Raw genomic sequence first — 25,140 nt, 5'->3', positions numbered from 1 at the left:
AACACCTTGAAGCAAAAAGGCAACTAAGAGAGAGAAGGGAATGATGCTAATTTCGGCCCTAGGGTTCCCTTGGAATCAAGTGGCCTTAAATTGAAGCATAGGGCATGTATTTATACTATAGGGTGCTAGGGTTTTAGTCTAAACCCTAATGGACAGCTTAGCCACCAAGCAGCCCAAGGAACCTTATGGAATAAGGCCTTGGACGAAAATATGATGATCCTTCATCATAATTTCGTTCCCCCTTAGTCCATTAGGTTTCCTAGCCCAAAACTCAACTATCACACATTTGACAGTTTATACCCCTTTATTTAATTAATCTCTTTTAGTCACCAAATTAATTACTAATTAATTTATGACTAATACTAATCAAATAAATATGATTTCTCCTTTAATATATTATTCTTATAATATATAAATAAATCATAATATCTCCTCTCTCTTATCAAATTACCTTGTCAAGTTGCTTTGGTGAAGGCAACCCAAAAGGACCATGCACACTCGGGTCAAGTATATACCAAATATGGTTACTGACTTAGACACTAATCCAACACTTATCTCAATTCTAGATTGTTAATAGATCAGCTGGAATTTAGGAAATCATATGATCTGATAATTTGTCAAACCTTACTTTTTATTAAAAAAAAATCATTTAGAATTTCTAAATCATTATTAGATATGTCATTTGTTGCTTCTTAAATACTTTTTTTTTTCTAAGATTACTACACTAAAGTTGTCGTATTAGCCTCAGGCCAGAACTGTACATTAAAGTCCTTCTATTAGCCTCTTCATGTTTTATTTTTTTTAGTTTTAATTTATTATCACCTACCGGAGAACATTATGCATATGGATCCACTAAGTACATCACTTGCTATTTTACAACAATATTGTGTCCCCCCCCCCCCCTTTATTTGTCAAGTTGTTTATCAAAAACTATTTTTCCAAGAACATGTGAGCTTTAAAATAATAAAAATTTGTATGATAAGATTTTATGGGAACCCCCACATGGTCTTAGCCTGGAATGCCATGGGAACCCCCATATTGAAACGACCCAAAAATACGACCCAAAAATTTTCGTTTTTAATACCATCAAAACTATAATCAGAGTATCATATAAATAAACCATGCGTGATACGTCCCAAAAGATAACAAAGTACTGTGCGGAAAATGTAACATGCTATATCCAAAACAACAACTAGATCAAATCCAAACTAAGGCTGAAACGGTGGTGTGTGCGATGCCGTCATCCAGAGCTCTTCCCTTTGCTTGCGGAAGTACCTGAAACCAAAACTGAAACTGTAAGCACGAAGCTTAGTGAGCTCCCCCAACTTACCACATACCATACAACAACATATAAACACATATTGGGCCTTGCCCACTGCATCGGGTCGGGACCCGGAAACTGCATCGGACCGAAGTCCGGAACTGACTGGGACCTTGTCCCCTGCATCGGACCGAAGTCCGGAACTAACTGCATCGGACCGAAGTCCGGAACTGACTGCATCGGACCGAAGTCCGGAACTAACTGCATCGGACCGAAGTCCGGAACTAACTGCATCGGACCGAAGTCCGGAACTGACTGCATCGGACCGACGTCCGGAACTAACTGGGACCGTATCCCCTGCATCGGACCGAGGTCCGGGACTGACTGCACATAGCATAGCATATCATAACAATTTATACTGCATACTGCATCGGGCCGTGGCCCGGAACATAAACACACACACATAGCACATAAAATATGTCTGAACCACGAAGGCATCAAACATACTAACTACTACATCGGACCGAAGTCCGGAAACTACTATTAACTGGACGGGCCGGCATTGTGGCCTTAGACCCGCCCCTACGGGAAGGAAACTCACCTCGTAAGCTAGCGGATGAGAGTGCGGCTCGGAAAGCTAACGGCTGCTGCTCCTGAATCTCCTCGGCTACAAATCCATAACACACTCAATCAATCACTAGCACTACACTCAGGGTAAAATGACTCTTTTACCCCTGGTCAAAGTTGACTTACTCAGGGCTGACTCGCCGAGTCGGGATACCCGACTCGCCGAGTCCTAGACTCTCCGTTCCACTCTTACCTGCTGTTACTCGTCGAGTGTGGCATCGACTCGACGAGTACCCTCTGGATCCAAGAACTCAGATGATCTTCATCCGACTCGCCGAGTCAGATGAACAGACTCGACGAGTTGTTCTTAATCCTCAAGGAGATTGCCTTGGACTCGCCGAGTTGTATGAACAAACTCGCCGAGTCCCTCCATTACTGAGTCTACTCTTAACTCGCTGAGTCCACTCCCTAACTCACCTCGTACACTCGACACTGAAGAAACTGAAGAACTCGGGACTCGCGACCGGACTCGTCGAGTCGTTCTTCCGACTCGCCGAGTCGCCGCCATGCAAACACATTTTTACTCGATTTCTCTTAAATCCAACACATGCAAATGATAGATCTGGGTCCAATAAGCTGCTTTACCACGTAAAGTTTCCAACTTTACGTGCACAACTACATGATTGAGGGAAATAAGACTAAAATATGCACAATAAGGGTAGATCCATGGCTAACATGCAATGTAACTCCAAAAAGACAGTGGATCTGGACTCTTCAACACCCCAACACTCAGATCCAAAGGTATTTCGGCTCAATAACACAATCAAGCAAGCATAAAGCTTGGAACAAGCATCAAATAGCCCTTAAAAGAGCTCTAATGGAAGTTTAAGCATGAAACCAGAAGGGAACTCCGAAAATACCTCAATAAGTTCACCCTTGACCTTGGATCTTGGCACTAGAACACGTTTCCTTGCTTCCTTCTTCTTCTCCTTCTTCACTCCTTCACAAAATGGGACAAGATCACATATAAGCTCACAAGAGGAAGGTTTAGGGTTTCTCACAGTGCTCTCAGGGGGAAAGTGACGAGATGGAGGCTATAATGGGGTTTAAATAGTGAGCAAAACCCGGGGAGTTAGGGTTTCACCCAGACGGACGGACTCGCCGAGTCCAGGATATGGACTCGCCGAGTCGCCGGCTCCCGCGTGCACAAGATGCGCGACCCGACTCGGCGAGTCAGGCTAGAACTCGCCGAGTCCCTCTTGAAAACTTAGCCCAAATCAAATTAATTAACATACCGGAAACGGGTCGTTACAATTCTCCCCCACTTGTTTCAGACTTCGTCCTCGAAGTCTGCTACGGCTGGATCTGCGAATAACTCCGGGTAGTGCGTTCTCATTTCTTCTTCAGCCTCCCATGTCCACTCAGACCCCTTCCGATGCTGCCACTGCACCTTTACCAGCTGAATTACCTTGTTCCTCAAGGTCTTGGTCTTCCGTTCCAAAATTGCTATCGGCTTCTCGATATAATTCAAGCCGCTATCGACCTGGATATCCTCCAAGGGAACGACCGCTGTCTCGTCCACTAGACACTTCCTCAACTGCGACACGTGGAAGGTGTTGTGTATCAAACTGAGCTCCTCAGGAAGATCTAACCGGTAAGCAACCCGACCCACCCGGGCCAAAACCCTGAAAGGACCAATAAATCTGGGGCCCAATTTGCCCCTCTTCCGGAATCTGATGACACCTTTCCAAGGTGAGACTTTCAGAAGAACCATGTCTCCTACCTGGAACTCCAAGTCTGAACGCCTCTTGTCGGCGTAGCTCTTCTGCCGACTCTGCGCAGTCTGCAGTCTACTACGGACCTGCTGGATCAGTTCCGTCGTCTTGAGCACCACTTCAGTGCTCCCCATAACCCGCTGACCGACCTCGCCCCAACAAATCGGGGTCCTGCACTTCCTGCCATATAACATCTCAAAAGGAGGTCGATCAATGCTCGCATGATAGCTGTTGTTATACGAGAATTCCGCTAAAGGAAGATGCGTATCCCAACAGCCCCCAAAATCCAGAACGCATGCCCTAAGCATGTCCTCGAGAGTCTGAATCGTCCTCTCGCTCTGCCCGTCAGTCTGAGGATGAAAAGCGGTGCTGAAATGGAGACGAGTACCCATCTCGTCGTGAAACCGCTTCCAGAATCTGGACGTGAAGCGAACATCTCGGTCCGACACTACCGATACCGGCACTCCATGACGTGCCACAATCTCTCGCACATAGATATCGGCTAACCTTTCCGCCGATATACTCTCCTGGATCGGGATAAAATGGGCACTCTTCGTCAACCGATCCACCACTACCCATATCGAATCCACTCCACGTGCGGTCCTGGGAAGTTTGGTGATAAAATCCATGGTGATGTCCTCCCATTTCCACACGGGAATATCCAACGGCTGCATCTTGCCGTGAGGTCTCTGGTGCTCCGCCTTGACCTTTCGGCAGGTCAGGCACCTCTCAACGTACCAAGCGACGTCCCGCTTCATGCAGGGCCACCAATAATCAGGTCGAAGATCCCGATACATCTTCGTCGCCCCTGGATGGATAGAAAATCGAGACTTATGAGCCTCGTCCATCAATACCTGCCGTACCCCACCCCAGTACGGTACCCACACCCTACCATGAAGCGTCATCAAACCCCGACTGTCGAAGTCGAACGAAGCTACTCGACCCACTATCCTCTCGCACTTCTGCCTCTCCTCCTTGAGACCCTCCATCTGAGCCTCCTTGATCCGCTCCAACAAAGGAGTGATTACCGTCATCCTCATACACAAATCCCTGATAGGGGCCACCGACGCCTTACGGCTTAGGGCATCGGCCACCACTTGGCCTTCCCTGGATGATACAGGATCTCACAGTCATAGTCCTTCAGCACGTCCAACCATCTCCTCTGTCTCATATTCAAACTAGGCTGATCCATAAGGTATCGCAAACTCTTGTGGTCCGTGTAGATAGTACAGCGGACCCCATACAGATAATGTCTCCAAATCTTGAGGGCAAATACAACTGCCCCCAGCTCCAAGTCGTGGGTAGGATAATTAGCCTCGTGAGGCTTCAACTGTCTCGAGGCATAAGCCACCACGTGGCCTCGCTGCATCAACACTGCTCCCATACCCGTGATCGAAGCATCACAATAGACCACGAAATCCTCAACACCCTCTGGCAAGGTAAGGATCGGAGCCTCGCACAATCTCTGCCTGAGAGTCTCGAACGCCGCCTGCTGCTCAGGCCCCCAACGAAAAACTACCGACTTCTTGGTTAGTCGGGTGAGCGGCACTGCTATCTTGGAGAAATCCTGAATAAACCTCCGATAATACCCTGCCAATCCTAGGAAGCTCCGAATCTCAGATGGAGACCTCGGGACCTCCCACTGCATCACGGCCTCAATCTTGGCCGGGTCAACCAAAATACCCTTCTGGTTAACGAGATGCCCAAGAAACTGCACCTCGCGTAACCAGAACTCGCACTTGGAGAACTTAGCGAACAGTCTCTCCCTCCTCAAAGTCTCCAACACCTCCCGCAGGTGCTCCTCGCGCTGTCCCTGCGTCTTGGAATACACCAAGATGTCATCGATGAACACTATCACTGACCGATCCAGCATCGGTCTGCACACGCGGTTCATGAGATCCATGAACGCGGCTGGGGCATTGGTGAGCCCAAATGGCATCACCACGAACTCATAATGACCATACCGGGTCCTGAAAGCAGTCTTCTGAACATCCTCATCCCTGACCCTCATCTGGTGGTAACCGGAGCGTAGGTCGATCTTGGAGAACCAAGACGCTCCCTGGAGCTGATCAAACAAGTCATCTATCCTCGGAAGTGGGTAACGGTTCTTCACCGTTACTTTGTTCAACTCCCGGTAATCAATACACATCCGATGCGACCCGTCTTTCTTCCTCACAAATAAGATCGGCGCTCCCCAAGGCGAACTGCTCGGTCTAATGAAACCCTTGTCTAACAGCTCCTGAAGCTGTGTAGACAACTCCTGCATCTCAGGGGGAGCAAGTCGATATGGTGCTTTGGCTATCGGAGCCGCACCAGGAACCAGGTCGATCCTGAACTCAACCTGCCTCTCAGGAGGTATCCCCGGCAAATCCTCGGGAAACACATCCGGGTAATCTCGAACAATAGGAACATCATCGATCGTCGTCTTGCCCTTATCCTGGGCATCCAAGACGTAGGCTACATAACCGGCGCAACCCTGCTGAACGTAGCGCCTCGCCCTAGCGGCAGAGCAGAAGGTCAATCCTCGCTGGGGCCTCTCGCCCTGAACCACTATCTCTCCCCCACTGGGAGTGCGAATCCTCACTAGCTGAAGCTCACAATCAATCACCGCCCCATTGGGGCTTAGCCAATCCATTCCCACAACAACTTTATTCCCGCGCAGGGGAATCGGAACCAAATCCACTGAAAACTGCTCCTCAAATATCTGAAGGGAACACCCTCTATATACTTTGTCGACCCTCACGGTCCTGTCATCTGCTATCTCAACCTCTAACGGACAATCCAGTTCCCCCGGAGCTCTGCTAAATCTCTTGCTAAGCGCAAGCGATACAAATGATCGGGTGGCCCCCGAGTCAAACAATACCAAAGCAGGGATGCCGTTCACCGAGAACGACCCTAAATAAAGCGTACCATCAAATAATATTCAAACGATTTATTAATAATTAAGAGATGAAAGAAATATACATACCCGTCACCACATCAGGAGTCGCTCGCGCCTCCTCTGCTGTCATCTGAAATGCCCTGCTCTTCGCCACCAGCGCATCAGCTCGGCCCTGACGGCCATCTGTGATCCTCAAAGTAGCAGGGGCGGGTGCATGCACCTTCCCTGCTGCAGCTAAACTGGGACATTGGGACCTTTTGTGTCCCCTCTGATTGCACTGAAAGCAAATCAGATCTGATGCTGTAGCCGTAGTGGCAGGGGCCGTACAATCCCTACTCATATGCCCGGTCCGACCGCACTTGTAGCAGCCGGAACTCCCTGCCTTGCACGCCCCCTCGTGCAACCTCCCACACTTGCCACATCGACCGTGGCTCTGCTGACCCCTGGACCTGTGATCTGAAACCTTGGGCTTTTTGCCCACACTGCCTGCACCCGAAACCGCCTCCGGTTTCCTCTTCCTCTCCATCTCGAGATCAATCTCCCTCTCTCTGGCTCTAGCAATCATGTCGTCCAGTGTTTTGCAACTGGACCGGCTCACAAACATACGAATGTCGCTCCGTAACATCTCGTGATAACGGGCCTTCTTCATCTCCTCGTCTGCTGCATACTGAGGAACAAGAAGGGCCCGCTCCCTGAACTTGGCGGTGATCTCCGCCACTGTCTCGGTAGTCTGGGTAAGATCCTGGAACTCCCTGGCTAACTGTTGCACCTCAATGACCGGTGCGAACTCTGCTCTGAACCTGGTAGAGAAATCAGCCCAGGTCATGGCATCCAATGCCGCATCATCCCCGATGGTATGTCCTACCTCCTCCCACCAGTCACGTGCCCTGTCCTTCAGGAGACAGGACGCCAATCTGACCTTGTCCCCCTCGGGACATCTGCTAGTGCGGAATGCGTTGGCCACATCCGCCAACCACCTGGTACTCGCTATGGGGTCCCGTGCCCCGTGATAGTCAGGAGCCCCGCATGCCCTGAACTCCCTGAAAGTGAGTGTACGCGACCCCATCACGGCCGCCATCTCAGTACGGAAGGTACTCAGTCTCTCATCCATCATCTCCAAAATGCCCTCCTTGATCGAACCGAAGATCACAGGAGTCTGCTCAAGTATGATGCGAGTAATCTCAGAAGAAAGGAACTCTCTGGTCTGCTCATCGATCTGTCCGACCTCCGGGTCGGATCCCGATCCTGATCCCCCTCCGGCATCTGAACTGCCAGCTGTTGGCCTCGGGCGCAAAACTACCATTCTGAAACACAACATAACATATCAGAACACTGGAATATTTCAAGGGGTCGTGAAACGACTACTAGCTTCCTGGTTTAATCTTGGCCTTCCTTGATTCGAGTACGGATCCTCTGCTTCCAGTAGTATGGGCCCCTACTACCTTCCACATTTATCCGTACTTTCCTCAAGAACCGCCTTGACTTCCCCAAGTCACTTCTACCGCTGCTATCCTCTGCTACTCTCGTCCTAGGCTTGCCCTAGGGAAACTCGAGCTCAATATGACTGGTCCTCAGCTGCTGTAGGTCTCCTCGCACTGCCAGTTAGCCATCACCTGAACACCATCACATGTGATGAGGATCGGATAATCCTTCAAGTAAAAGATCCGTCCCAACAACGGTTGGACTCAAACAAGAGCTGCGCAGTAGGGCCAGTCCCAGCACTCTGAGATTATTCAAACCTGATTACATGTGGTGTGACGTGTTCACCTAATGGCTAACTCCCATTACTCGGAATCCCACTAAGCACTAAGCAAGCAGCATTCGGACAAGGGAAACAAACTCACGCAAGCTATTCTTATAACAAGAAACTGCACTAGCATAGGATGCTAAGCTCATACTATCAGGCATAACCTAAACAGGCTATCCTACTGCTGTCTACTCAATTCTAGCATGCAATATTCATAGAGCTGTAACACATAAGCAGGCACATAAGGCGTTCTCCTACAACCTTAGTCCTATTCTAGCATGCTGTTCTACCAAACTGAAATTGAACAAATACTTGTATGGGTAATTTGGGGAGTACTTACTTGAGCTCGGTTGACCGCATGCACACACCCTTTTCTTAAAACAATTCTTTTCCTTCTAAGTGTTTTCAAAATTCTTTTGTAAGAACATTTTATTGAAAATCTTTTATTTCCCTTTAGTTTGAGTTCAGATACACCCGAGAGTGTATCCGAATCCCTCAAACCAGGGCTCTGATACCAACTTGAAACGACCCAAAAATACGACCCAAAAATTTTCGTTTTTAATACCATCAAAACTATAATCAGAGTATCATATAAATAAACCATGCGTGATACGTCCCAAAAGATAACAAAGTACTGTGCGGAAAATGTAACATGCTATATCCAAAACAACAACTAGATCAAATCCAAACTAAGGCTGAAACGGTGGTGTGTGCGATGCCGTCATCCAGAGCTCTTCCCTTTGCTTGCGGAAGTACCTGAAACCAAAACTGAAACTGTAAGCACGAAGCTTAGTGAGCTCCCCCAACTTACCACATACCATACAACAACATATAAACACATATTGGGCCTTGCCCACTGCATCGGGTCGGGACCCGGAAACTGCATCGGACCGAAGTCCGGAACTGACTGGGACCTTGTCCCCTGCATCGGACCGAAGTCCGGAACTAACTGCATCGGACCGAAGTCCGGAACTGACTGCATCGGACCGAAGTCCGGAACTAACTGCATCGGACCGAAGTCCGGAACTAACTGCATCGGACCGAAGTCCGGAACTGACTGCATCGGACCGACGTCCGGAACTAACTGGGACCGTATCCCCTGCATCGGACCGAGGTCCGGGACTGACTGCACATAGCATAGCATATCATAACAATTTATACTGCATACTGCATCGGGCCGTGGCCCGGAACATAAACACACACACATAGCACATAAAATATGTCTGAACCACGAAGGCATCAAACATACTAACTACTACATCGGACCGAAGTCCGGAAACTACTATTAACTGGACGGGCCGGCATTGTGGCCTTAGACCCGCCCCTACGGGAAGGAAACTCACCTCGTAAGCTAGCGGATGAGAGTGCGGCTCGGAAAGCTAACGGCTGCTGCTCCTGAATCTCCTCGGCTACAAATCCATAACACACTCAATCAATCACTAGCACTACACTCAGGGTAAAATGACTCTTTTACCCCTGGTCAAAGTTGACTTACTCAGGGCTGACTCGCCGAGTCGGGATACCCGACTCGCCGAGTCCTAGACTCTCCGTTCCACTCTTACCTGCTGTTACTCGTCGAGTGTGGCATCGACTCGACGAGTACCCTCTGGATCCAAGAACTCAGATGATCTTCATCCGACTCGCCGAGTCAGATGAACAGACTCGACGAGTTGTTCTTAATCCTCAAGGAGATTGCCTTGGACTCGCCGAGTTGTATGAACAAACTCGCCGAGTCCCTCCATTACTGAGTCTACTCTTAACTCGCTGAGTCCACTCCCTAACTCACCTCGTACACTCGACACTGAAGAAACTGAAGAACTCGGGACTCGCGACCGGACTCGTCGAGTCGTTCTTCCGACTCGCCGAGTCGCCGCCATGCAAACACATTTTTACTCGATTTCTCTTAAATCCAACACATGCAAATGATAGATCTGGGTCCAATAAGCTGCTTTACCACGTAAAGTTTCCAACTTTACGTGCACAACTACATGATTGAGGGAAATAAGACTAAAATATGCACAATAAGGGTAGATCCATGGCTAACATGCAATGTAACTCCAAAAAGACAGTGGATCTGGACTCTTCAACACCCCAACACTCAGATCCAAAGGTATTTCGGCTCAATAACACAATCAAGCAAGCATAAAGCTTGGAACAAGCATCAAATAGCCCTTAAAAGAGCTCTAATGGAAGTTTAAGCATGAAACCAGAAGGGAACTCCGAAAATACCTCAATAAGTTCACCCTTGACCTTGGATCTTGGCACTAGAACACGTTTCCTTGCTTCCTTCTTCTTCTCCTTCTTCACTCCTTCACAAAATGGGACAAGATCACATATAAGCTCACAAGAGGAAGGTTTAGGGTTTCTCACAGTGCTCTCAGGGGGAAAGTGACGAGATGGAGGCTATAATGGGGTTTAAATAGTGAGCAAAACCCGGGGAGTTAGGGTTTCACCCAGACGGACGGACTCGCCGAGTCCAGGATATGGACTCGCCGAGTCGCCGGCTCCCGCGTGCACAAGATGCGCGACCCGACTCGGCGAGTCAGGCTAGAACTCGCCGAGTCCCTCTTGAAAACTTAGCCCAAATCAAATTAATTAACATACCGGAAACGGGTCGTTACACATATGGACTTAAATCCAACTGCCTCAGGAACCCCCCCCCCCCCCCCCCCCCCCCCCGTGGGGGTCTTCCATGCAAGCATCACAAAGACAACTAGCATACATACTACTCTTCTTAGCCAATTAGAATACAGTGTGTCAGGAGCCACCTCATAGTCTTTCATACATAATGCCTAGGGCTAACCCCGTGTCTTCCTACCATACATAATAGCATAAAGTGTGTCAGGAGCCGCCTCATGGTCTTTTATACATAATGCCTAGGGCTAACCCCAAGTCTTCCTACAATACAAAAACCAAATGGGCAGACATTGATGCCTTCGACCCATACAAACAGTAAGGAGACTCACATCACACTGCTAAAGTCCCGCAAATAAATCTTTGGCTGCTGGCTGACAGATCCTCGAACTGTCAACACCAAAACAAAACCCAATTAACCATTTGGGTTTCAATGAATAACCATAAACCCAAACTTGGGGTAAAAGGATCATTTTACCCTTAACCTATCTTAGTCCAAGACCAAGGCCTAAACTCATTCTCTGAAGGCCCAAAAGTCAAATAATCAACCAATGCCTAATTATGGCCCAATTTACCAAATTGGGCCAAAACCCCTCACATGGGCCTTAGCCTAAAGCCCATCCAAATATTCTAGTCCATATACTTGTTTTTGGATGGCCCATCAATAGCCCAAACACCAAAGCCCAACTCAAGGCCCAAGCAAAAATTAAGTTTTTCACATAAAATAACGATTAGGGTTAAGAATAAGTCATAACTTCAATCCAATGGTCTAAAACGCGTGTCCCGACAAATCCAAAACTAACATCTCCAAAATTAGGGTTTTCTAAACCCTAATTAGGGTTCCCACCTAAACGCAAGTCAATTAGTCCAATGATTAGGTTTTTAGGTCAATTAGGGTTTCATTAGGTCGAGCACCACCACTGCCACCTCGGGCGGTGGTGGTCGACAGTGGCACACGGCGGCAGCCACCCCCTCACGGCGGTAGTGGTGGTTTTTCCTTCAATACTTCCGCCAAAAATGCTTAAACAAGTCCCATTCTATTAAACACACTCACAACACCATAACATACATACATAACCACCACCATACGACGACTGGTGGTGGTGAAGCGGTGGCAGCAATCCTAATTCTTGATCTATGTTTTCTCTAATTAAACATACAACTTTTGAATATCAAATGGAAAACCCTAGGAGGCATATACTAATTTCGAAATTAATAATTAGGGTTAGGAAAACATACTTTGATTATTATATAACAATAATAATGAATCCAAGTCTTATTGAAAACCTTGAGAGCAAGCGTCACAAGCGTCACGCCTCTAGTGGTTCACACCCAATACAAGCAAAAGGATGAGAGAGGAGAGAGGAGAAGGAGAGCTAGGAATTTCGGCTATTCCTTTAAGGTTTCAGCTCGCCGAAATTCCTTAGGGGTGAGGGCCTATTTATAATGCAACAAGGATACCCTGGATAACCATAATCGGAATATAATATTATTATTTCAAATTGGTAATTATCCAGCTTCTTATTTATCCACATGGAATAATCTAGAAACCCTAGATTATCCATATGAAACCGTCCACCTCCTTCACCAGGAAGGTTCTGGAACTTCTTGCTCAACCATTGAATAATTGCACTTTAGCCCCTGCACTTTTTATTAATTTTTTTAATCCCAAAATTAATTTCTGATTAAATATTAAATAAATATATTATTTTCATGATATATTAACAAATCATTTATTTCAATTTATTAATCAAATAATAAATTCAACCTCTCTTTTCAAAAGTCAATCAAATAATAAATTCAACCTCTCTTTTCAAAAGTCATTATATCTAGTTGCTAGTTTTGAGGGCAACCCAAAAAGACCGTTCTACTACCAATTCAAGTATATATTAATTATAGTTATGAAATTAGACACCTAATCCAACACTATATTATTAAATCAGAAAACAATAAAAAGAAACATTAAATTAAATAAAAATGGTATAATAGTCTTTTTACCTTTGTGATAGACCAAACGTTCAACAAAATTACATCTTAGGGATCATCCAAGTTAAGAAAAAAGAATTAGGGACCAAACATGCAAATTACCCCAAATCATAGGGACCATTAGCATAACTTCAACGACAAACTTTGTTACCTTTATACCTAACATCATTCCATGTATAGACCCATTGTACGCAATTTATTTTGCATACCTTGAGTCTATATGAATCAACATCATATGTTATAACTTACATATTTGTTTACTTCCGACACCAAGACAACCCATTGCTACCATGGTTTTCCCAACAAATCGACTAACATCACTTTCCACAACATGATTACCAACAAACAACTGTACTTTATTATGAGACATACTAGTTACAATATTAACAAAAATTTCAACCTCACTGTCATCAATATACTGCATAACTATCTTTGATCCAACACATTGAAAAGTTAATCGTATTTGATTACGATATAACTTAGACTCCACCACCAAGTTAATCAACCCCATAAAGTTAATATAATTTGTTAAATCAACTCCATAAGATGTGTAATCTAGAGTCATACAACTGTTTATTCACTCTCAATATCCACTGCTATAGCAAAGTTGCAATCATTTGACACCATCATGATAGTACTGAAACATTCACACAACTTGCTTGAGGAGTAAGAGGTTTTATCAATGGTCTCAAAGATTCCATTATACTTGTAAAAGATGGCCGCTTCCACGGCTCCCTGTAATGTATATCAACTTTTCATCAAGACATGACAAGACACAACAGGTTGTACTGTATTGATCTTGATCTGATGGGACAAGGATAGGGACAGAGACAAGGACACAAAAGATTGTACCATTTCCATGGGTCATTGCCGATATGAAAAAGGTGGGACAGTCTCTAGTCTCTTGTCTGTGTGCAAAAGACGAAAATAGCCCTATATAGTCTAAATGAAATGACATTGAACTCACTTTGCCCAACAAGCTTCTATCAAGGCTGCTATTTGACGATTTACATTATGAGGGATCTCAAGCCTTTTGTGCCTATACCCTACTGCTGCCACAACCTATAACAAAAAATATATAATAAAGAAATGTTGGAGTAATTTAGTTTTTAATAAAGATTAAAGATTAATAAATGGTACAAACCTGAGCAGCATTTAGATTACTCCAAGGTTCTTGTAAAGTAATAAGCTCCCACAAAATAACACCAAAACTATACACATCTGATTTTTCATTTGATGGTTCATCATTTAACACCTCCGGTGCCATCCATTGTGGCTGTAATAAATTATAATTAATAAACAAATAGTTTACAAAAAAATATAAATTATATTAATTATAAAATATAGAAACAGAATCCAATAAAAAAAAACTCACAGTTCCAGCTGCAGACTTGGATGAAAGAAATGTATTTGCTTTCAATCGAGATAAGCCAAAATCAGATACCTGATTAACAAATCAGAATAAATAATATATTCAATATAATTTATTATTTATTTGACCTTATATCGTATATTATGTAAAGCCACAATTTTACCTTCACTGTGTAATTTTTGTCAACTAAGAGATTGGGAGATTTTAAATCTCGATGAACGATGGGAGGATTGCGTTTATGAAGATAATTCATTCCTTTTGCCTATATATAAAAAAGGAGACATTAATCAATACATTATTTATAAAATAACATAGAAAAAAAAAACTGAGTGATTAAAAATTACCACATCAAAAGCCATCTTGAGGCGATGTCGCTCATCCAAGATCTTTTTTGGACCAGGTTTGTGTAAAAACCTAAATAAACTACCTCTGTAATTTAATATAAATAAAACCATAAAGTTAGGTTATGATTTTTTTATAAAATCTGTGATAAAAATAAAATCTGACCTTGATAAATATTCAGTGACAATCGACATATTTGGAGGCTCAGTGACAACACCCATAAAAAGAACAATATTTGGATGCTGCAGGCGTCTCATTATTGCAACCTATAAAACAAAGAGTAGCCTAAAAGTCAAAAAAACATTTTCAAGAAAAATAAATATTAAAAAAAAAAAAGAAGCAAACTTGCCTCCCGCCAGAATTCGTTGAATTTTCCCGGATGGAAATCTTGTTCTAAGAACAGAGTCTTCACAGCAACATCCTGGAATTTAGAATTATAATGAAAAATTACACATTTAATAAAAAATAAAAAAAAAATAAATAAATAGAGACTGAGTTACTACTTACTTCACCATTCCATTCAGCACGATGAACAGTACCAAAAGAACCTGCTCCAATTTTCTCTTTTAAAACCATATCAGTCCATGGAATGTCAAAAACATCTGCATTGAGGGTATGTTGTAAAGGGGCATTTTCGACCATTCTTGTTGGATTAAATCCATTGTTGTTGACTAGACCAGACATATTGATATCAACATAATGTCTATCAGATTGTTGAGGATGAACTGCATCCCCTACATCTCCATCACCTACAAACAAGAATAGAAGAATACAAACTTAAATCTTCGATGTTTTGAATCAATTTGTATAGTTGAAACATTTATAAGAAGCTTTACCAGTAGGTGGATCCTCAAACACCAGATTTAATGAGTCAGAGTCTTGAAAGTAGTGTTTGGCAATTGACTCAAAGTCAACTGTGGAGTCAATATGTGTAGAACGTGGAAACCGGAGTGGTGAAAAGATTGAGATGGAAGATGGACCATTTATTAGAGAGTCAGGTTCATAGAGGCAACCAGGGTTTCCAATTAAATCAACAAGAACCTCCCTAAAATAAAACAATTGGACATCAATTTTACATAAGTGAGTAATCTGAAAGCATTAAAGCAATGAATTCCCATGTTTGTTTACTTGTCATTGCCCATACGAACAAGGCAAGATGAAGCATCATCTTTTCTGCAATATTTGCAACCTTTAGCTATTCGACATGGTAAACCAATGGTCTCAGCTAAGACCTGTATAAGTCATAAGAAAGTTTACATAATAAGACATCTGTTTAATTCTAATGAAAGTTCAGCACTACAAGAGAAACATACTTTAAATAGTATAGCTCGATGTCTGCAAAGGCCAATAGAGAGTCTACCAATGGGAAGTGCAATAGATCCTAGATGTTTCTTGAGGTCATCACTGTACGTCTTCCACAATGGAAGCAAATCATTTTCTCCTGCTGAAGCTACACCTCTTGTGAAGGAAAGAAATTTCGTCTATAAGATAGTATAGAAGATATGCCAAGCATTTATAAAGTACATAATGAGCTGAATACTCACCCCATTTGATTGCAAACAAGCTTTGCAAGTTGCTCAACAACTTCGGTTGTGGTCAAGCTATTAGAATAAATGCTATGAGTTTGGTTCTGTAGTTGCATGAGGCTAGGATCACCAATTCTGTCAATGACAATTGCTTCAAATGCAGATTCAGTAGCAGAATTAACAACTTTTAGAGACTCCAGTGATGGAATTCGTCCACTCTCTTGAGGATTACTGCATACTGACCATACGTATGGATCCATTCCATGAATAAAGTAAAATCCATCCGGGACCGTGTCAAAGTAAGATAAGCAACCATTTGCCTGATACAAAATTACTCTTAGAGTAGGAATACAGCCAGTTCTCAAGTTGAATCATAGTGATATTAAATACGATGTAGAAAAAGGACATACCCAGAATCGATGTGATAGAGCTTCTGCAGAAGACACAGAAGCAGTTTCATCATGATCTAGTAAATTAGGATCATCCGCGCAAGTAGCTTCTGACGAAAGCCGTAGCGCCAAAGCCAACTGTAATTGATAACCCTCCTCCGTTTGTTGTGCCCAACTTTTCAATGAAGAATACATTCCACCAACAACAACACCACCGCCCGTCTCCGTCATCTCCCACCTCAACGCCTCACAATCACCGGCATCAGGCAAATGAACGTAAGCATCATGATCGCCACCACCACTGCTCGTCGCAGCTGACAACGACGGAACGAAGCAATCACCAGATAACGAGCTTTCAGCATAGCTACTCCCACTCGATTGTCTCTGTAAGCCACTAATCGTCGCGGGAAATGCCGACTGCCAATTCTGCTGCATCCTCTGATCGGTAGTCAAGTTTATCAAGTCCCAATCAAATCCTCCTCTTTCGTTCTTCTTCGGTAACTCGTATCCACCGCTACTAGTTCCGCCGGAAAACTTCGTCGGGAGAGTATGTTGGATGTGCTCGTCGGGAATTTGAGTCAATAAAGTGTAATTCGATCGTCCAGCAGGTATTTCCATGAGCAAAGCTCAGTGATTTTACGCTACTCAACCCTTAAAAGTTACAAATGGAGATTCTCTGTGAAGACGACAGAATTTTGTTTCCGTTATTGTGGGGGAAAGGGGGGATGTTTCGAAGGGCAAAATCGTAAAATCAAGGGTCTTATGATCCTTGGACCATTTAAGAGTCAGTGCAAATAATTTCGTGTTCGTTCAAAAGGGCCAAAGGGGATGTTTCAAAGGGCAAAAGCGTAAAAGTACCCGTTTGAAAGATTTGGAACATCATGTTTGCGTCCCACAACCCTTGTTAGTTGTTACATTTTTAAATACATGTTATTCACACACGTTATAGATAATCAATTTTTATTCATTTATTTATTTAAGGTCCTTAAAATCGTGATCTTATATTAAATTGATTTTTTGTTTTGTAAAATCGTGATTATAAGATTGAATTGGATCGTAAGATCCTACCAAAAACATTTTCATCTGTCTATTAACCATTCAGTTAAGAATAAATAATTTAAAACGTAACAAATGCATATCTAATTATCATTTAACGATAAACAATTCAAATGAGTTATTGTACATAATTAGTTCAAGAAAAAAATATTATAATTTTTTTTAAATATAACGATCCGACCATGATCTTACCAAAACACGATCCTAGTAAGATCAGGATCGATTTGCCTTGGTGGGATCGTAGGATCGTACGATCCTACGAACAAGATCGCGATTTTAATTTGAGTTTTTACCCAACTTAATGACTATTCTAAAAGATTAGATTAATATAAGAACAAATGTATGTTATCATTTTTTTATATATTTTGACATTTCATTAGTTTTTGTTCTAAATCAAATATTTCTAATTTTGTTCAATGTTAACAGTTTCACCAAAACTTACCCGGTTGTCATATAAAGTTGGAAAGTATGCTATTATTAAAAAAAAATCGATTTGGATAATATTTTTGTTCTAATGGAGTATCTTCATCCCAAACTTCATTATATAATCTCCTCTGACCATGATTTGATTTGTTACCCTCTCCCTCCTCCTCCTCTTATCCCCAAATCCACCGTCTCTATCTCACATCATACTGTAGCTTGATACATTTATATAATGACATGGCCTCTCGACGTCAAGGAAAAAGCATTTATTCTCTTTCAACTTACATACAACTAGAGAATAGAATATTGATTGAACGCTACAAAGAAAACCATAGTTTCACCACCATATTGCGAATGTGAATACTAAGATGAAATATTGATGTAAACAATTTGTGGATGCTAGGATGAAATGGACTTTAACTTTAGGGTTTATAGGCACATTTGATAGCTTAATTGAGTCATATTTAACACAAATGTACTTCTGAAAAAGATTCGAGTTTGCGATTTCATGATCTATAAACAAAAGAAAGCATTAGTGTGAAACAAATTTAGATTATTGAAAAAAAGTTTTATAATCCAACTATCAAATATATTCAAATGTAAATCTAGATTCAATCATCAAATGTTGTTACACGTTTTTGGCTGACACGGTCAGCAAAATGTGTTTGATAATCCAACTTTGGCCATTTGACTCGGTAAGAAATGTATGACTGAGAAAGGAGTTGGCAGGAGGCTGACTGAGAAAGAAAGCAAGACTTTACAATAATACCCTTGACATTGGATAAAAACAAGTGAAATGGGAGGTTACAAGAATTGAACTCGGGTCTCCCATATACATATAATGATGTTAACCAGCAAGCTAAAAGGTTTTTTGTGTTTTAATCTCTAAAATAGTATATTTAATGTCTATTATGATGGAAGTTTTTGTATACATTATTATTATTATTATTATTATTATTATTATTATTATTATTATTATAAAGAGCATCATGGTGAAATGGTCATTTTGCATCAATCAGCACTTTCTCAGTCAGTAACTATCAAACGACCCTTAATCAATAATTTCATTTGTAAAAAGCTCATAAATCCATAACTCACTAATTCTTGCTTCATAAGCTTCAAAACCACTTATTAGTGGATTTCAAGCAACATCAGAGGATGTTGATGACATATTAGTGTACAAATAATGAATTTAAACCTAGAGCTCAATCTAACAAAATAAACTCCCTATGACACCGAATTAGAATAAAATCCAAACCCTAGGTTACAAAGCATTGAAGAAGATAACAAAAGATTTAGGGTTAAATGAGTTAAACAAGTGTTACATCTAGTATTTCCACAATTTATCCATGTCAACCCTAATTTCCTAAACCTTGACTTTTTTTAAGTATTTAATTTATTAAATTCATTCGATTCACTTTTATGATTATCGTTTTTTGCTAATTGTATTATTTATTTGAGTGTAAATAAATTTATTCGATCACAATTTAACTAGTGTTCCCCCAATTTATTTTATTTAACTCACAAATTAAATAGTTACATCACCTCAAAATTGATATATTTTTTTGGATTGTAGATAAGAGAGAGTCTACTTGACAATAACATGTGTGTATAGATAATACCTTACTTTGGGAAAAAACAAATTAGATATTACAAGATGATTTTCAAATTGGCACGCATTTTATGGGCTTGAATACATTTCGACAATGATGATGGTTGAAAACAACAAACATACTATAAATCTAATGGTATTTCTTCTGTTGCAATTAACATCAATTTTGACCATCGCAACATCCTCACGGAGCATGTATTTTCAGTACTTAAGTTGATAAAGAATGATATGCGCAATAGGACAAATGATCGATTTATGTCTATTGTCATACATCGAGAAATGTGTGCTATATAGTATTAGCAAAGGCATATTTATATATTTTTTTTATGAAAAATCGGAGTGAACAAACGTATAAATTTTTACTAATAATATATATATATATATATATATATATATATATATATATATATATATATATATATATTCCTATTCTAATAAATAAATAAGTTTATTCTCATATTAACAAGTGTCATACTATTAGAACCCCTCATTAATATTATATGTCACCTATCATGCCATTTGTCAACCTATTAGTTATCAATTTTAAATTTCAAAATTAAAATTTCTCACTCTAATTACATTAAATTAATAAAGGTGTTGCTAAATTGACATCCTTTAAACACCCTATAAACACTTTTATTAAAAGTCAAACTATAATAAATTATTTATAATTATGGTGTCTTTTTAGATTTTAAATTCAACTAATAAAAAAACCTTAAAAATCAAATAGAGTGTCCAAATGGAAATTATGGTGTCTTTTTAGCCAACCCCATTAATAATTGATTATCCATTTTAAATTTTAAATTTTAAATTTTAAATTTTTTCTGTAATTACAATAAATTAATAATTGATCATCCATTTTAAATTTTAAATTTTTTCACTTTAAGTATGTTAAATTAGTAACTTTAGATTAAAAAATAAAATAAAATTAATACTGATTATAAGGTGATATAACTTCACTTATTTATTTAAATCAACGATTATAATTTTATATGACTAAAAAAATATCTTTTAAGTAATAATTTATTTAAAATAATTGATTAATAATTTTGATTTTTTAATATGAAAGTTTAATTAATTTTATAACCGTGGTTCTCACATGTTATAAACTAATATATATATATATATATATATATATATATATATATATATATATATATATATATATATATATTGCTTTTGATATTTTGCTTTTGGTATTACCGAGGAACCGATAACCAAACTTTTTCTGTGTATTGCGTGTTTGGCACGGAGCTTTTGGAAGCTTCTAGCTTTTAGCTTTTGATAAAACGCTCTAGTTTAAACTAAAAGCTTCGTTTGACAGTACGATCGTTTAGTTTTTAGTTTTAACAAAACGTTCTGATTCTAAAAGCTACTTGATGTAGCGTTTAACAAAACGCTCATGAGCTTTTGAAATCAATTTCCATAATTATCTTTAAAAATATATTTACATATTTATTTATTTTAATCAATTATCCTTTTATGTAATTTTATACATTTCAAAAGCTTCCAGCTACTTTTGCCAGACATTCATATAACAAATAAAAGCTACAACTTCCCGCTACCAGCTACCTGCTACCCGCTTCCAGCTAACAACTACTTTTACCAAACGCGTCATTCATCGCTTTAGTTAGGCTATATAAGTTTGAATTCTAAATTTATGACTCTCGTTGACTAAATAGTTGGTTGTAGAAGATTACTTGTGATTGTGTTTTCCTTTTGACTTATTTATGAATTCTCAAAGTACATTAGCAAGCTGTTTCTATAGAAATAGAACAAAAAGTTCATTCTTTAGGATAGGATTTCACATGTAATGAGCGGTTCATGTTCACATGTTAGCCCCTTCATGAAATAAAGTAATTTGGATAAAAGATTTTTTTCTAAAATTCGATAAAACAAAAAAATAAATAATATAAATCATAAAAAATATTCAATATATCAAAATGATCCTAAACGAATTGGATCCGAATAACCTATGGATCCGTTTCCCTTAACCTATCATCTTCTTGCCTTTCAATCTCATCAAAACGATTCCAATTCACAGCACCGGAAGTTCCTAAATTCCATAAATCCGACGACTCAACACCTCCGACACCAAACTCCGGCAACTCAAAGTTTCCAACATCACTCCATATCGCATTAGTCTCGAATCCCATGCTCCAAATGTCCTCTTGTTTCACAGTAATATCGTCAATCCCAACAGAAACCGGTTCCAATACATTCTTCCCTTTTCCGAGATCCACCGGAAATAAGTATTCCGGTGCAGCCTCTGATTCCATTTCCGACACGGTTTTCCCTTTCCAGACATGACCTTCTGGTGCTGTAATAGGATTTGATTCAAGGGGTTGATGTTTAACAAACTTCCTAATGGTTCGTGGCGAAGCGATATGAAGCTGATGTTCTTTCTTTTCTTGTATAGAAGACACAAATTGCGGGTTTTTGATCAGTTTAGCCATAAACGAAATCATTTGCTTTTGTTTATGTTCAGCTGCTTTGAGTTTTTCGTTGATTGATTCCATATATTGATACGTCTCACGCTGTTCGTGTTGTAAATTGATGATTTCTTTCATAATTTCTGCTTTTTCTTTGTGTAATTGTTCTATCTCAGCTTCGTCGTTACTGCTTGTTGACTGATTCGATTTACGCCTTTGAATGTTCTTCAACAGATACCTCTTCCCTCGTAAGAATCTTTCATTGGCAAACTCCCACCTGTCTGTATCAATCTTGCGGAATCCCTGGATCGAATCATGTGAACCCGTAAAAAAAGAATGTGCAAGAAAACATATAACACCAAGAACACAATTACAGAAGAACATACATTCAATTAGCAGGAAAACAATTACAATGATGTTATACATCAAAAATTACAGACGATTTGGGGTTGAATCTATGCCTAGTTAAAGTATTACATCGAAAGTATATACAAGATGCAATAACAATGGCCGATTACAAAGAGAAAGAACATACAGGTGGAAGAATTGGAAGAAAAACAGAAACATACAAGGAAGCATTTACATACAGATTAACAGAGTGACCCCATGATTAAAGGAGGGTCAAGTGTGTGAAGCTAATATTTACCCACATATGTGTTAAGTTGTCGAACAAAGCTCGAGAAATTGTTGTGTTTGAAGTTTCTGGGCAAGATTATTCTGGCGAACTCCACCGGATCCCAGACGACGAAGCTCTGTCCACTTCCACCCCATGAGATAATCGGGTCGAGTCTAGGGTCACTCACCAAATCGAAAGTTTTTGACAGAAATGGCGGGATTAGTGTTCCTTGTAAACACTCCAGCGGTTGGGGAATCCTATCCGTATCCCCTTCTCCTGTTGTCTCCACCGTCGCATCTGCTAAATCCAGAAGAAAACAGAGATAATTTATCACATTCCGATCAAAATATGAAAAACAGAGTGATTTTAGGGGAAAATACAAAATACCCACCAAAGGTAACTGACAAAGGAAGCGGCTGCTGGCACGGGGTCGGCGAAGGAGACCAGATGTGAAGAATCGGGTCGGATCCTGCCGGAGAAGATGAAGAAAAGTGCGGATTCATTGAAGACCGAAATTGTAAAATGGTCGGTGGGCGGATGAGGAAATGGGGTATAAATAGGTAACGTACAGCAGAGACATAAAAAATCTGGTGGAAAGGCGGTGGAGTCCACTACAGTTACTGGGCGGCGCGTCTATTTTTGAACCGCCGATCTTCATGGTTCTGTGGCAGATATTTTTTGATGAAGGTGGTGGGTGGAGGGTGGTGGCTGTGCAGCCAATTAGATTTCAGTGTTGTACGTTGAGGAAGGATCCGGTGTGGTGCGTGTGCATCCGACTTGGCAAAAAAGCCTTCCGTATTAAGTAATATTGGTCTATTGGTCCAAACACTTAAATCACATATCGAAATAGACAAAATTACACTATTAGTTATGTGATTTGTCAAAACTTGTAACAGTATTAGACAACTACTAAAACGTGTGGTTTTTGTAGTTTGTAAAGATTGTCCGTCTATTTTTATAATTTTATTTTGTTTTATAATTAAATTAAAATTAGTAAATTGCTATTTTATGTTTGATTTTTTTTAATATTTATTTTAACTATTACATAATTTATACCTGATCCCTAAACTTTTTTTTTTAATAATTCGGACAATACTTATAATATTATGTTACAATTTTAGTCCCTGACATATATAAAAATCTATTATTCCATTTTTATTTTCTTTTAATGAAAAACTCCATAAAAATCCTTATATTTTGTCTTCATAATCGATTTAATTATTCTATATTATTTCATTCAATTAGGTCCCCAAAATCCGCAACTATAATAATTTTGACCATTTTATCCGGTCAGCAGACAATCCCATTTTCAAAACTTACATTTTTTTTACCAAGATTTTAAATTTTTCTACAAAATTTTTTACCAAATTTGTAATAAAACTTAAAATCTGGGACAAAAGTATAAATTTTGAAAGTGGGATGACTTGTTGAAATATAAGCTAAAAGTGTAAATTTTAGACCAAATTTTTAATAAAATTTAAAATCTTGGTCAAAATTATAAAATTTGAAGGTAGGATGACCTGTTGACGAAGTAAAATGGTCAAAATGAATACAATTGCCGATTTTAGGGGCTTTAACTGAATGAAATAATATATGAAAACTAAATCGAATATGAGGACAAAATATAAGGATTGTTATAGAGTTTTCATTTCTTTTAACTTTTCTTTTAATTATTTCTGATTTTTAAAATAATATAAATAGAAATAGGTCCCACCCTTACACCATTCCCTTTTATCGGGATACTACGACCCACTCTTACAAGCTTTTGGAGTAAAACCTAGAAATACCAACATTAGCACCACCGATCCCCACCCCCACTTCACTGGCCCTCCATCGGACACTAGCGTTCTTTATCGAACAATCATCCCACAAGATTTCTATTTCTCTTATGATTTTGAATGGAAAAACACCAAACACCATAAACATTTTTACCTCCATCGCTATACCTAACCTCCCTCGGTCCTCTCATCATCGGAGTTGCCTTCGTTCCTTTGTCGACGGATCCGATGAGTTTGAAGACCAGATATAGAAATCATCGACATGTCAAAGCTTCATTCTTATGAAACCCAGACCTTCAACCCCACCCCTTCTGAAATCTTGGTAAACAAAAAGAGACAACGGTGACCACTCTCTTGTTCCTCTCTTCTCTTGTCGGTTTAATATCTAATTCTGTATATACTGATTTGCTTATTGTTTTGATTTTTCTCTATGGTTTTAATTTAATGTAGTTCTAAAATCGACCATTATTGGTTTGTATTTAATTGAGGGTTTAAATCATATCATCAAGTTTGATTTTGGTGTAGGTATGTTCAATGGGTTTTTTTTGTTGGATTGATTTAGGTTAGAAATAAAGTGGGAGGATTGTGCATTTGATACAAGTACTTTAAGCCTATATGTGTTCTTCTCCTTCACCATGCATGATCTTTATGACTCTTTGTATTCTTGTGTGGGTTCTCCATTAGGTATCGGTGATGGCTTTTTTCGAGGTAGCAATGGTGAAAGAGTGTGGTGAAGGTGATTG

The 25,140-nt window shown here is 40.3% G+C and overlaps 2 protein-coding genes across 2 annotated transcripts; both read right to left on the bottom strand.

Moving 5' to 3' along the window:
- Positions 1 to 13,186: 13,186 nt before the first annotated feature.
- LOC111906571 (serine/threonine-protein kinase CTR1) lies at positions 13,187 to 17,208 on the bottom strand. The gene is made up of 14 exons (XM_023902326.3): positions 16,502 to 17,208; positions 16,110 to 16,411; positions 15,879 to 16,023; positions 15,694 to 15,797; positions 15,402 to 15,610; positions 15,073 to 15,314; positions 14,915 to 14,986; positions 14,731 to 14,831; positions 14,568 to 14,652; positions 14,387 to 14,485; positions 14,227 to 14,295; positions 13,996 to 14,127; positions 13,819 to 13,913; positions 13,187 to 13,586 (listed from the first exon to the last, which is right to left on the bottom strand). Exons 1-14 carry the CDS (start codon positions 17,096 to 17,098, stop codon positions 13,478 to 13,480), a joined length of 2,361 nt encoding a protein of 786 aa, XP_023758094.1. The 5' UTR covers positions 17,099 to 17,208; the 3' UTR covers positions 13,187 to 13,477.
- Positions 17,209 to 21,484: 4,276 nt separating this feature from the next.
- On the bottom strand, positions 21,485 to 23,470 carry LOC111906573 (heat stress transcription factor A-3). Its single transcript, XM_023902328.3, has 3 exons — positions 23,011 to 23,470; positions 22,654 to 22,919; positions 21,485 to 22,306 (listed from the first exon to the last, which is right to left on the bottom strand). Exons 1-3 carry the CDS (start codon positions 23,120 to 23,122, stop codon positions 21,545 to 21,547), a joined length of 1,140 nt encoding a protein of 379 aa, XP_023758096.1. The 5' UTR covers positions 23,123 to 23,470; the 3' UTR covers positions 21,485 to 21,544.
- Positions 23,471 to 25,140: the final 1,670 nt, after the last annotated feature.

This window comes from Lactuca sativa, chromosome 1 (genome assembly GCF_002870075.4).
Source record: "Lactuca sativa cultivar Salinas chromosome 1, Lsat_Salinas_v11, whole genome shotgun sequence".
Classification (NCBI taxonomy): domain Eukaryota; kingdom Viridiplantae; phylum Streptophyta; class Magnoliopsida; order Asterales; family Asteraceae; genus Lactuca; species Lactuca sativa.
The sequence above is the reverse complement of the archived record's forward strand: the minus strand, read 5'-3'. Positions and strand labels throughout refer to the sequence as shown.

Bases quoted from the DNA above. Each gene is read 5' to 3' on its own strand.
- LOC111906573 (XM_023902328.3), bottom strand. From the start codon at position 23,122: ATGAATCCGCACTTTTCTTCATCTTCTCCGGCAGGATCCGACCCGATT. The intron at 22,920-23,010 runs GTGGGTATTTTG...TTCTGGATTTAG, and splicing joins TCCTTTGTCAGTTACCTTTG to CAGATGCGACGGTGGAGACA. The intron at 22,307-22,653 runs GTGGGTAAATAT...GATTCGATCCAG, and splicing joins TTCGACAACTTAACACATAT to GGATTCCGCAAGATTGATAC.
- LOC111906571 (XM_023902326.3), bottom strand. From the start codon at position 17,098: ATGGAAATACCTGCTGGACGATCGAATTACACTTTATTGACTCAAATT. The intron at 14,832-14,914 runs GCAAGTTTGCTT...TTTGTTTTATAG, and splicing joins TCAACGAATTCTGGCGGGAG to GTTGCAATAATGAGACGCCT. The intron at 13,587-13,818 runs GTGAGTTCAATG...TATACATTACAG, and splicing joins ATAGAAGCTTGTTGGGCAAA to GGAGCCGTGGAAGCGGCCAT.